Here is a 12,828-nt window from a genome sequence, read left to right as displayed (position 1 = left end):
CTCTGGCCTAACTATCAATTTATAGTAACCACACTCGATCGCCTCACCACCAAAACTAAGAAAACGTAACCCATTCCTCCTCCTCCTCCGATCGAATCCATCAATGGTGTCGCCGAAGAATCCACCATCATCTTCTCCTCGCCTCGCGGCGATGGAGCTCGCGAACATGATATCCGTCCCCATGGCCCTCCTCGCAGTGATCCGCCTCGGGATCCCCTCCAAGATCTGGTCGGGTGGCTCCAACTCCCCCGTCTCCGCCGCAGATCTCCTCCCCTCCTCCGGCGACCCCTCCCTCCTCGACCGCCTCCTCCGCCTCCTCGCTTCCCACGGCGTCGTCTCCGAGCACCTCTCCCCCGCTTCTCCCCGCCGCTACTCCCTCACCCCGATCGGCGAAACCCTTATCCCCTCCGACGCCGGCACGTCCGCCTCGTACGCCGAGTACGTCCTCCAGCACCACCAGGACGCGCTCCTCCGCGCGTGGCCGCTGCTTCACGAGTCCGTCCTCGACCCCGCCGGTCCAGAGCCGTTCCGGCGGGCCAACGGCGGGGTCGCGGCCTACGACTATTACGGCACGGATGCCGAGGCGAACGCACTGATGCAGCGAGCGATGGCGGGGGTATCTGAGCCGTTCATGGAGGCGTTCCTCGACGGGTACGGGTTAGGGTTGGACGGGATCGAGACGCTCGTGGACGTGGGAGGGAGCTCCGGGGCGTGCTTGGAGATGATCCTGAAGAGGGTAAAGGGGATCAGGGTTGGGATTAACTTCGATCTCCCGGAGGTCGTCGCCGAAGCACCTGCCATTTCCGGTATGTTGCCCTTCCTTCCTTACTTTTTTATTTAAAAAATAAATAAAATATTTTTTTGCATATCACCCACTACGTTTTACTCTTATTATGCACAAAAAGGTAAATGGCCTTTAACAAAACCTAAAATAAAAAGGAGTTTTGACTTGCCAATATGCAAAAGAGGTTTGGTTTTTCCGTAATTAAAAGTGGTGATTTGATGAAAACGATAAGAAAGTGTTCGTTTGCAAATATATATTTATAACGTAGATATATAAAATATGCTACCACGGTGGGATATATCCACGGTGGGGTAACGCTAGACAACTCTGAGCAGCATCACGTGAGAGGAGAAGCCCCTCGAGGATCTAAATTAATTCCACTTTGTAATCCAGAACACACTCTAAATCCTTTAAATTTACGCCTCCCTTTTGTGTAGGATAGAAGATTAATATAATAGCACTTGATTTTAGCACGAAATCTTGTTCTAAATAAAGGGCAGGTGGAGCTAAGTATTTAGAACAAGTAGTAGCAGCTGGTTGCTTTTCCGTTCTAACTTTTGCTTTGAGTTTGGAATCTCCACAAATTCACATAAGACATGTAACTTACAATCACGCATATTTTTCTTATACCCTCATCATATTCAGATAAGATACCTGTCAGATATTTATATATATATATCAATAATTTCTTAAATGTTTATATTGTAAAAAATAAAATTATGGATACTTTTTAGCTATAAAACACGGACACTTCAAATAGTATGCCGTGTCCGTGTCCGACACTTGTCGGATACCGACACTCGTTGGACACTTATTGGACACGTGTCGGATACTTCTACGACATATCCCATATTTAAAAATTTATAGAATAAATTCGGACACTCCTTAGACACTTTTAGACACTCTTGAGAAACTTTTTGGACATAAGATTTATCATATACTATAAAAGTTGATAACATAAATTATCGATTTTAGGAAATTCCTGCATATACCATAGAAATATAATGCAACAATCACAAGTTAGTAAATACAAGAAAATTAATATTAATGCAAATTATTGTAAAATCACAGATTCGCCTATGCCGTTCACTGTAGTTAAGTAATGGTAGTTAGTTATTTATTCTTAGGTAGTTAGATATTTATTATTATAATATAGAATTGTATTATCACGTATTAGCATTATCATTTTTGGCTTTGTAGTATTGTATACGTTTTGTTTTTCTCTCATGAATAATTTATGCATGCTTGTGTATTTATTTTATAAGGTTAGAAAAATATTTCTTTAAACGTATCGATAATATATATAATGCTTTTATTTATTTATTTTGCTGTGTCCTAAACGTATCGTGTCCTGTTTTTTTAAGATTTGTCGTATCCCCGTGTCCGTATCGTGTCGTATCCGTGTCCCGTATCCGTGTCTGTGCTTCTTAGCTTTTTAGATACTTTTGAGATTTTTGATGCTAGGATACTAACCTGATGTAAGGTTCCTTTTTGTTTAGATTTAGGTTTCATGATATTTGTTTTGGTTTTGACAAGGGCATGCAATATTTCAGTTTGGCAACTTTGTTGAATTTAGAGCTTTTAAGTACTAGAAGAAAGTTGATATTATTAGGAAGAAATGGAAATTAAAATAAGAAAAATTTGCATATAACACTCATTCTTTTAATGAATTATGGTTTACACCCTACATTTTTACTATTTATAAATCGAACCCTACGATTTAATAAATACGTGTAAAAACACTTTGTTATTAGATTAGTTAGTCAAACTTAATCAAATCTTTAAGTTAAATTACCTAAATTAAAAAAATTACGAAAATACCATCAAATAAGTTATATTAAGGACATTTTAGTTATTTTAAAAATAAAATATCTCTACTTAATGGAATATTTTGACGGTGTTAGTTTAAATCTAACTAATGATGTTTTCTACATATATTCGCTAAATTAAAGGGCTTGATTTACAAATAATAAAAGCGTAGGATGTAAATCACAATTACATTATAAAGCATGGTGTTATATATAAATTTCTCTTAAAATAATTAATGTAAGAAACCTTATTTGCTTTCATATCTATATTTGATAGTTTAAGATGGAAATTTGTTCTATGGATGGTAAGTATAGTTCTAGGGAATACAAGACATCATCATGTTCGCGATTGGATGTAATCTATTTGTTTAGATAATAAAATGGGGTTTATATAAGAAATCACAGCAGTGATGTTAAGAAGATTTTGGAATTCCTTCTCTATAACCTTCTACTTTTTTTCATCACCCGGTCAACATAAAGTTCTCTCACTAAGGAAGCACTTCTTCGCCAAAGACAGTCTGCACTGATCGATCTTGGGTTCAACATAGAACTCCTATAATTAAACCCCTCACATGTACGAAGAATGAGGGGAAGGAGCTGGAGCTGGAGCATTGCTCAGCACTACTAGAAGGATTGGCTTATTTACAAGACAATAAAAGTTGTTAATTTCTAGGCACATGTTTCTTGTTCAAGATCTTCTTTCGATAGCAAACATTATTGGCTGTGGTTCTTCGTCTGTTGCAGGAATAATTCATGTTGGTGGCGACATGTTCAAGTCCATTCCGTCAGGTGACGCCATATTCATGAAGGTAAATAACTCACCTTGTTAAGCTAAATTGCTTCCGTTTAACTGCCGTCTCCTTGCTCTGCAGATGAGCCATCTATGTTTCGTTAGTGAGTGCCTTACAATTAGGGTTCTTCACAAGATTAGGAACCCTAATGGACTTTCCCATGGTCTTCGTCTTTTATCTAACATCGTTAGATGTATATTTAAAATTTAAGAGTTACTATTCTTTTTAAGAGAAGCGAAAACTTAATAGTATTATAATTAAAATGATATAGTGCCCTTATTCCTTTGTATGCCCTCTCTAATTAAAATATGAACCAAGATGCCAGATGAAGTTGTTGCCTAAACAGCTTTTGTTTGATATTGTTGTCATCATAACAGTTTTGCATTTTGGCAGATTTAGGTGTGATTAACTACTTTTATGGAGGATTTGAACTTATCCTCCAATCTAGACACTGTCTACTTATGGCTTTGGCTCATATAAGAGTCAGACATCTCTGAAGGAACCTAACAAAATTCAGACGTGGCCTGGAACCTAAACCCACAGTAGAATTTTAGTAGTCAGTGAAAATATTTCGCTCATGGCATAAGAGCATAAGACTAACAAGCTTGTTGTTTGATTTGATGATCTTCCTGCAGTGGGTGCTAACAACATGGACGGACGAGGAGTGCACGCTAATATTACAGAACTGTTACAAGGCCCTGCCGGAAGGAGGGAAGGTGATTGCCTGCGAGCCGGTCTTGCCAGAGGAGAGCGACAGCAGCCAAAGGACACGAGCCCTGCTTGAGAACGACATTTTCGTTATGACCATCTACAGAACTCAGGGTAGAGAACGCTCAGAGAAAGAATTCCGGCAACTAGCCCTCAATGCTGGCTTCCATAGTTTTAGGGCAATCTATTTGGACTCCTTCTACACAGTACTGGAGTACCAGAAGTGAAAGTTTAGGATGGCAAGTGTTCGAGAGAACTAGACTATACTACTGCATTGTTCCTATTGGTATCTTCAGTGCAGATGCAATAAGCAGTCAGCTCTCTTATAAGCAGAAGAAGCATTCGAGAGGTTAATTTACTAGATTCTGAAGGATTAAAGTTTCCAGAACCGTTTAGATTGGCTGCTGTACTACTCTTGATAGCAGCAGCGCCAAATAAATTCTTCAGTAAACAATATACGATAGAGAAACTATTTATCTTGTAATTTGAGAATTTTCTTTCCTTTTCTCTATTTAAGAGTGTTGAAATGAACAGAGCTCTCTTCAGTCGGAAATAGAAGTACGGGATCGATCTAACAACGTTGAAAAGCTCTCTTCAGACAGCAGAATGGTTCGAGGATTCTTTTTACCAGATGTCGACACGCTGCCTGGAGCCTGGAGGAAACTCGTTGACCCTTTCCGACAAAGGCAGCAATAGCAATAAAGGGCACCTATTGGGTATTGACCCAAATTTAGGGTTCCTAATAAAGGGCACCTATTGGGTATTGACCCAAATTGGGTATCTACTAATAGATGTTGGGCCCCTCCTTACCATGTGCTCTACATGGAATATTGGGATGCAGATGTACATGCACACAAGCCGAGTCGCATTTTATATGCCCACTACTGCTGCTTGGATAACCAACTAGCACCCCCACAAGACCTACCTGATAAAAACAAACATGGGTTTTTCTCCACTTCTTAAAAGAAAACTATAATTCGAGATTAGTTAGAATTTCCTTGTATGGAGAAGATGTTCGTTGACCACCAGCTCATGATATTCTTGTTAGAGAGCAATAATTACCTGGATGGAGACAGAACGATCCATCTGGCTCCGGGGGCCCGGTGCTCCGCAAATCCTTATGGCCTATCTCAAATGGAAACATAATCCGTCATTCAATTGAAAATTCTTTTGACCAATCATACGACTGGCATACCTAATGAGACTAAAGTCCAGTCAACAAACACAAGATCTCATCTGACAATAAGCAGTGCCCTGGAAAAAGATGTAGAGAAGAAATGAGGAATGAACAATTTATTACAGATTGTTAATTGTCGGATCCATGAACAATCAACAGAAGCTGTTTGTCGTACCACTCGAAACATTTTAATGTCGCAAGAATAATTACGAACAACAGATTTGAGAAAACACTAAAACTTCTAGATACAGAAGAAAAAAAAAAGAAGAACACAAGAAGCCACCAAACGGTTCCTCCCATGAACAGAACAAAACTTCACAATGCAGCGACTTGTTCCATTTCCTTTTTTGGTTCTATAAATTCTCTGTTTTCTACTTTACATTATGGAATATGCTCGGATCACCTCAACAATAGGTGCACGGCATAATGGGCACTTACCTCCATTTCGAACCAACTCATTGGCACATTTTGAACAAGTGCACATGTGCCCACATCTGAATGGCGCAACAATAACAAAAATTAGTATCATTACTCTATGCTTTGATCCTTGTTATGTGTATGAAGAAGGTAGATAAAAAGACCTGTACAGAAGGGAATCGATTTGAGTGTCGCAGCATATACAACAGGTCCCTTTCCTCACTTGACTCCATTTTGATCCATCATCTGACAGCTCCTTGGTAACCCCTGGAATATTGGTCTTGTGAGATTTAGGGAGAGCATTGGATAACTGGTATTGCAGGGAATCATTTTCAGGTAGCTTAATATTAATGAAGAAGCAATAGAATAAGGCAAGTACTAGATCTGAAGAAAGGAATTACAAGTTTTTACCAAATAAAGGTCTTTTTTCAAAGGGAAATAGAGAACTGCGGAGGGCCAAATAATAAACTATGGATGCTGGCAGAGAGAGATTCATGATAGAATTGTTTTATTTTACTATACTAGGAAGTACATTAAAATCTGAAGATACTATACCAATGCATGTCATTTTTTGCCACAATCAATATAGTGGGCACTGAGACTTGCTTGCCATCCTGTGAACAAATACAACATGATGACAGCATTATTATTTTCTAGTAGTTGCAAGTAATCTTCTAAGATATCAAATTTATTTTGATCCTTCCATTGTCCACAGCATAGAGATGCCCGCCCATGTACCTCTTTCATTAAGGTTTCCTATTAAATTGGCACGTAAAGCTGATTATCTCCGAGTAAGCACCATCTGCAGTTAGTTGTACTAAGCAGCTTCTAAGTCTATTGCACTGTAAAGCTTCTCTCATGTTGAGGCTTTTTATTTTTGGTTCTTCAACTAAATAATTTTCCCATGGATATTCAGCTAGATAGGACTTTAACCCTGTTATTGCTATACTGCTATCAAGAATTCAAGATGTCAAGAAATAGTCCCTGAACAGCACTACTTTTGGCTCAAAGCATGCTGTTATCTTATTTATAACCAATTATTATCAACCTGAAGTTTGTGTTAATCCTTTGCTGGTGATGCTTTATAAATGGCACTCACAACTCAATAAACATCACCAAATAAGACCTCTTCCCCCACTCACATTGCAGGAGTCAAAGAGTAGTTCCTCCATTAATGGGATTGATTCTTGACTGAGTAGAAAGTTTGAAGTGCAAAACTCTAAAGTCATATGAAAAATATTAATCAAGAGGTTGTCCTATGTCATCTTTGATACCAGAGTAACATGTTCTACATCAGGTATCAACTCAAATTTCACTTCATGGCTGGGAAAATAGTATAATCATCATGGCATCATCAATTAAATTAACAAGCATAATCTGGGAAACAATATACGAACCTTGTCCTGCAAAGCGATTCAAAGCTGCAGATACTTCCTGTCTAACAGAACGTTGTAACTCAAGTTGCATATCCATGCAAGCTTCCAGCATCCTTTGCATATGACTCATCCCTTGTTGAAGTCTAGCCATATCAGCCCTCAAATCATTAATAGCATCCCATTCCTGTAAGATACATTAAAACATTAGCTTGACGTGCCAAAACTATGGATCCGTGTGTCTGCCATGAGAACTATATATGCCAGTGGCAGTTTCAGCTTCATTGGATGAAGTGTTCATAAACCAAAAAGCTTCCAGTTCTGATCCCTTATGGTAGGAAAGCAGATATACACTGTTCAGAAATAAAATGCAGACAGCTTCCAAAATTCCCTGGAATTTAGCAGAAAGATGATGTACCATTTCTGAACGATGCATGCTCTGTCTGGACCAATTGTTATGGTGCAATTCTGAGTGCCACAATGGTTGTCGAGGTGGCAAAGGTGGAGGTGGAATCACAAGTGGAGGCCTGTCAACAGGATCTTGAATCTCCTGGTTCTCATCATCTCTTTGCTGCTCCTGGTTTTCCTCTGGTGAATTTGGAGTGGGCAGATCCCAATTGAGAGGACCACGGCCTTGTCTTTGGACGTATGACCGTATTAATCGGTCTAGACTTTCACGAAAACCACTATGAAGGAGATTCGACACGCTTCTCCTGCAAAAAGAGTAGAACATTTTCAACATGACAACAGAGTGACTATCAACAACGAACTAAATCCCCTTTTCGTTTAGACAAGATGCAACCACCTGCTTAGGAGTTCCCTAAGTTCCATGCTATACACATTGTCATCATCAGGGGGTATAAACCTATTGACTCTTCTAATAGGTGTCGAGTGTTGGCCAATTGGAGGATCTGAATTATCATCCTGCCAGTTCTCTGCAGTAAAATGAGACTCATCATCATGCCACTCTTCGCGCACTTCTGGGAGATGACTAGTTTCACCATCTTCATCTTCTGGTGCCTCCCGGGACCACTCCTGGTTCTCCTGCCAGTTGCCATCAGATTCTGCTCCAGTCTCTTCATGCCACTGATCAAAACCACCTTCAGAAGGTTGTTCCCAATCTCTTCTTTCATGTTCTGCATCTTCTTGCTGCCAACTGTCCACTTGATTTAGAGAGTCTTGCTCTACAATATCATTGGAAGTGCTCCTTTCCAGTTCATTTGTTGTCCCTGCCCCTTCCATTTGCTGAACAACAGTGTTCTCCCTCCTAGGTTGAGGTATTTCCTGGTCATCAATAGGTACCTCCACCACGGTGCTTGTTTGAGATTGATCAGTGGAAATGTTGGCATTTTGAGCAGCTAAAGCATCAGATAAGGTAACAGCCTGACCACGAACAATATTCTCTAATCTGAAGCGAAATCCTTCCCTAGTTACAAGAAGTGCATAGTGTTATTTTAAGTTTTTAACTAGAACACAATAGAATACTAAATGAAAGGTGGAAAGCACAAAGCAACCTCATTGACAAGAAAGTTATGAATTTTGAAATTTTATCAAGCAAGAATCGAAGTGAAGAGTAGTTCAATGAGATTAATAACCATTCTGAAAATATATATACGATTAGCAACAGAATGTGATCTGGCAAAGAACACAAAATAGTTGACACTTTGATGCTATATGAACAGTGTACAGAAGCAGAAATGATGAGATATATGACAACTGTGAATAATTTTGAACCATCATTCACTGATAAAATAGATCTACTTTTGTTTCTTCCACTTCTCTACATCCTGAATCAATGGCATTGTGCAATTTTCCCTTTTATAATATTCAATATATTTGAAATCAACTAATTCTTAAATTTGGTCAATTTAATATATGGAACTACTGGTACACAATTTGATATTGCTCTGAGGAATGAACTTAACCTCTGTGATCTTTTTTCATATCGTCAAATATTTGAATGGCTATCAGACAAAAATGCTGAGTAGTTATAAAAGTATGATATTAGCATGCTGCAAATTAAATAATTCTTTAGAATGCATATGCACTCACTGGTTCTTGTGGTTACCATTGAAATATAGGTTTTGGTCAATGATGGGTAGTCTGGTACAGAGTTTATTGGGCAAAGATTCACTCAATCAGTGTCTATGAAAAGAAGATGCAATTAGAATTGTAGTTTCACTTAGTATCTAAATAACTTTTGGTTAAAAAGGAAAAAACAACATAATGGTTACTGGGCGTTCTTAGATGAAGTGCTGAGGAAACTATAAGAAGGTTTTCACCAACAATATATGCAATGAGTACCTCAAACCAGAGACAGGGTGTCTTTGCCTTAGCTGACCCAGCTCTCTTGCAGCCAGAGATGGTGGCCTCTCCTCCTCAGTTGGTCTCTCATTTCTTAAGAATCTACCTCGAAGTAGTGCCTGCTATCCAGTCTAAGCATTGTAAGTGATAAATCATAACCAAGTAAGTTGGGACATAATGTAGTTTTCTATCGAAAATATTCCTAAATTTACAACTGTAACATGCTAAACCTAATTAAAAAGATATCTCCGTCAAGATTGAACTCTTGACCTGAATGCGATTACGGTGACCGAAATCTGAAACAGCTCGATGTTCCGACAAGCTCTGAAGCTCCCTCTGCCTCTCCCTTGCCATTCTCATGATCAAATCAAGCCGAGCCTGCCGCCCACGAATCCGCAACAAATCCCTCCTTAAGTGCTCTGGTGGGCCTTCCTCCTGATCGGTGACCGACCCTTCCCTCTCGCTTTCCCTATCCCTCTCTCCCCTCCTGTTACCCCGGGCATCCCTCTGCTGGCTCGTCATCTGCACCCACTCCCTCACCAACCTTACTCTCTCCCTCACAATTTCCCCTAGCCACTCTGCCTGCGAGCTCTCATCCCTTGGTGAGATCCTAGATGTCTCATCCGCCGCCACCTGGCTCTCCGTCATCCACCCGCGAACGATCTGCCGCACTCTCTCCCTCTCCCTTTCCCTCTCACCATCGCCAATATCTGGAGACTGCTCCCGGCTAGAGCCTCGATCCTCCTCCTCATCGTCCGGTCTCGCTCCGTGATCCCACCGGCCATACCCATTGTAGTCGCTCTCGCTCGGGGCTGTGGAGCCCCCATGAAGCTCCTGCCTCTCCGCACGGCTCGGATCGCTAGAAACAGACGCCGTGGCCCTCCGCTCCCTGGTGGTGGACACATCCTCAAGCTCCCGCCACATCTGAAGGATAGACGGCGCCCTGGCAGCAACCGGCCGCTCCACCGACGACGGCGACCGCCGGGATTCCCTGAGGAAGGAGGAATCCAGCATGGAAACCGTGTGCAGACCGGCAAGAGCCATCAACTCCGACTCACGATTCCGCCGCTCCATCGTCGTGATCATCTCCTCAGCCTGGCGCGCCACCCACCTGCCAAGGATCCGCGAGTGGCGGCGCGCGGCGGCGGATGACTCCGCGAGATCATCGCCCTCGAGGTCCGACCGCCGCCGCCGCCGGCCATCGACGGATGCCGCGTCATCATCGTCGTCGCCGACGCAGGAGGAGGAGAGGGCGGCGCTCATGCAGCCATCGAGGTGCCCCCGGACCAGCTCCTCCAGTCCCCGCCGGAACTCGAGATCGACGTCTTGGCGGAAATCCGCCATCGCCGCTTCCCGTAGAACGATCTCTCGATCGGGGAAACCCCAACCCTAGGAGGGCATGGCGGCGGAGATCGGAACCCTAGACCTATGGTGCTCGATTTCTCGACCTCTCGCAGAAGTAGTTGAAACCCTAGTAGAATTGGATTTAGAGTTAGAATAGAGACGGAAGAGGGATAAAGGAGAGAACGCGGAGAAATAATTCTTTTCCAGTTCCCCTTTTTTTTCTCAAACAAAAAATAAATAAATCAAATATACATATATATATTGCTTCTTCTGTAGGAGTGGGGAGACGAAGCAATGGGGGAAATAAAAGGAATCAAGGGAAAGCGACGGATTTAAAATAAATTATAAATAATTGTCCTTCTCTTTCCTGTAGCTACGTCTTTAGAAGTATTTGCATATAACACCTCAACTTTAAGTGAATTTATAGTACAAGATTGCTTTTACAGTTTACTTTTGGCAGATCACGCCCTAACTTTCTCGTAAAATCTTCTTACACCATAAATTCTGTTAAATATAAGGTGTTATTTGAAAATTTACTTAATAAATTATTATTAAATGCATAAGAATTTCACGTTCCTTGGCGTCCACGTCATGTAACTGGACGAGATTTTTCGCACTGCCACGTGGAATTGTCTCTTTCTTGTACCCTTTTCCGCGATTTTCGTTCCAAATTACCAATTTGACCCTCAGCTGTAACAATCGCGAGCAAATTAATTTTTTTTTTAAAACATCCTTACTTTTTCTTATATTATTATTTACACCCTGCCAGAATATTTATCATTTGACCAGTAATTTACTCTCTCTTTTTTCCATGCCTAAAAAAATATTAATTTTCTTAACAAGCAGTTACTATATATATAAATGAGTTAAAATAACTAAAGATGCCAATTTAAAAATAAAAATAAAAGATGAAAAAGTTCCCAAATTCAGAATAAGGAGAATATTAGATATTTTATTTTTCAAAATGAACAAAAATAATGTTTCATTGTGTAAATAATTAATTAATAAAGAGGAATAAAAGGGGGAATTAGGTGGTTGGTTTAAGGAAAAGGATGGGAGGACGTTATCTTACTCTTACGTTAAATACTTGGGTGAAAATTAACTCATAAAAAATAAAGAGAGATTTAAAGATGGATATATAAGTTTAGAGGGAGAGAGAGAGAGGGTTGGTTAGTTGAGCAGAGATGATCAACATCCAAGTCCACATGATTAAAGGTGGGTGGTTAGGGTTACTTGGTTTTCTCCATCCAGACTTTGGTTATGGAAACGTGCACTCCATGGAAAGAGGTTGGTTATATGAGCTTCTTCTATTTTTCTTTTTGAATCTTTTGTATGATTCTAGGTTAATGATATTATCGCGGCTTTTACAGTTTAATTATATTTATTTTCTTTTAAATTTTGATGCATATTTTATTATAATAGAGTAAATTGTAAAAGTTTCGGTGATATTTGTTTTCCTACTTTTTTTATTACTGGGAGAGAAAAAAATTTCAACTTAAACTTTTATTTGGAGTTCTTATTATTTCAATTATTTGTCATTTATCTTTCTTCCACGATCCACCTATATAGAACTGCGAATAAAAAAAGATGTAATTTAATAAATCTCTCGCTAGTGGAAGTCACAAGAGCATAAGGATATACTCTAAATAATATATATGTATCATTTTATATCTTCCAACATATTGTGTTTGCTAATAGAAATCATTAAAGTGATGGTTAGACATTTATAAATTCCCTCTTTCTATATATATATATATATCTCTCTCTCTATATATATGTGTGTGTGTATGTGTATGTCTTAATAATACTTAACCACCTTATCTGAAAGAAAGTGCATCCACTAAGTGAGGCAAGAGAACTTGATGAGCCATGAAAAGCAGTGGGTGTCGGCAGTAAAGGATGGAATGGTGGAATTATGACGAGGTCTATTCAACTGTTTGGCTCAATAATGTATATAAACATTAGATATAACAAGAATCTTATAATCTAATTAATCATGGAGATGACTACACTTTGAAAGTGCTCCAATCTATTAATATGATGCTCATCTTTGGCCACAGTCTCAAATGGGGGATGGGTCAACAGGAGGACCATTGCCAGATAAGCCATGGTTGCCTTTGCC

At 40.0% G+C, this 12,828-nt stretch overlaps 2 protein-coding genes across 2 annotated transcripts; one reads left to right on the top strand and one right to left on the bottom strand.

Moving 5' to 3' along the window:
• The first annotated feature begins 14 nt into the window (after positions 1–14).
• Positions 15–5,535, top strand: LOC140770728 (nicotinate N-methyltransferase 1-like). Its single transcript, XM_073111991.1, has 3 exons — positions 15–806; positions 3,337–3,401; positions 4,019–5,535. Exons 1-3 carry the CDS (start codon positions 104–106, stop codon positions 4,316–4,318), a joined length of 1,068 nt encoding a protein of 355 aa, XP_072968092.1. The 5' UTR covers positions 15–103; the 3' UTR covers positions 4,319–5,535.
• On the bottom strand, positions 5,359–10,941 carry LOC140770719 (uncharacterized). The gene is made up of 7 exons (XM_073111982.1): positions 9,633–10,941; positions 9,363–9,481; positions 7,864–8,484; positions 7,477–7,771; positions 7,083–7,245; positions 5,850–5,952; positions 5,359–5,762 (listed from the first exon to the last, which is right to left on the bottom strand). Exons 1-7 carry the CDS (start codon positions 10,704–10,706, stop codon positions 5,645–5,647), a joined length of 2,493 nt encoding a protein of 830 aa, XP_072968083.1. The 5' UTR covers positions 10,707–10,941; the 3' UTR covers positions 5,359–5,644.
• Positions 10,942–12,828: the final 1,887 nt, after the last annotated feature.

This window comes from Typha angustifolia, chromosome 2 (genome assembly GCF_048772165.1).
Source record: "Typha angustifolia cultivar Huaian chromosome 2, ASM4877216v1, whole genome shotgun sequence".
Classification (NCBI taxonomy): Eukaryota; Viridiplantae; Streptophyta; class Magnoliopsida; order Poales; family Typhaceae; genus Typha; species Typha angustifolia.
The sequence above is the reverse complement of the archived record's forward strand: the minus strand, read 5'-3'. Positions and strand labels throughout refer to the sequence as shown.

Coding starts and splice junctions, on each gene's coding strand:
- LOC140770719 (XM_073111982.1), bottom strand. CDS start 10,706: ATGGCGGATTTCCGCCAAGACGTCGATCTCGAGTTCCGGCGGGGACTG. Junction 9,482..9,632: donor GTCACCGTAATCGCATTCAG/GTCAAGAGTTCA, acceptor ACTGGATAGCAG/GCACTACTTCGAGGTAGATT. Junction 8,485..9,362: donor CACCCTGTCTCTGGTTTGAG/GTACTCATTGCA, acceptor TCTTGTAACTAG/GGAAGGATTTCGCTTCAGAT.
- LOC140770728 (XM_073111991.1), top strand. CDS start 104: ATGGTGTCGCCGAAGAATCCACCATCATCTTCTCCTCGCCTCGCGGCG. Junction 807..3,336: donor CGAAGCACCTGCCATTTCCG/GTATGTTGCCCT, acceptor CGTCTGTTGCAG/GAATAATTCATGTTGGTGGC. Junction 3,402..4,018: donor GTGACGCCATATTCATGAAG/GTAAATAACTCA, acceptor ATCTTCCTGCAG/TGGGTGCTAACAACATGGAC.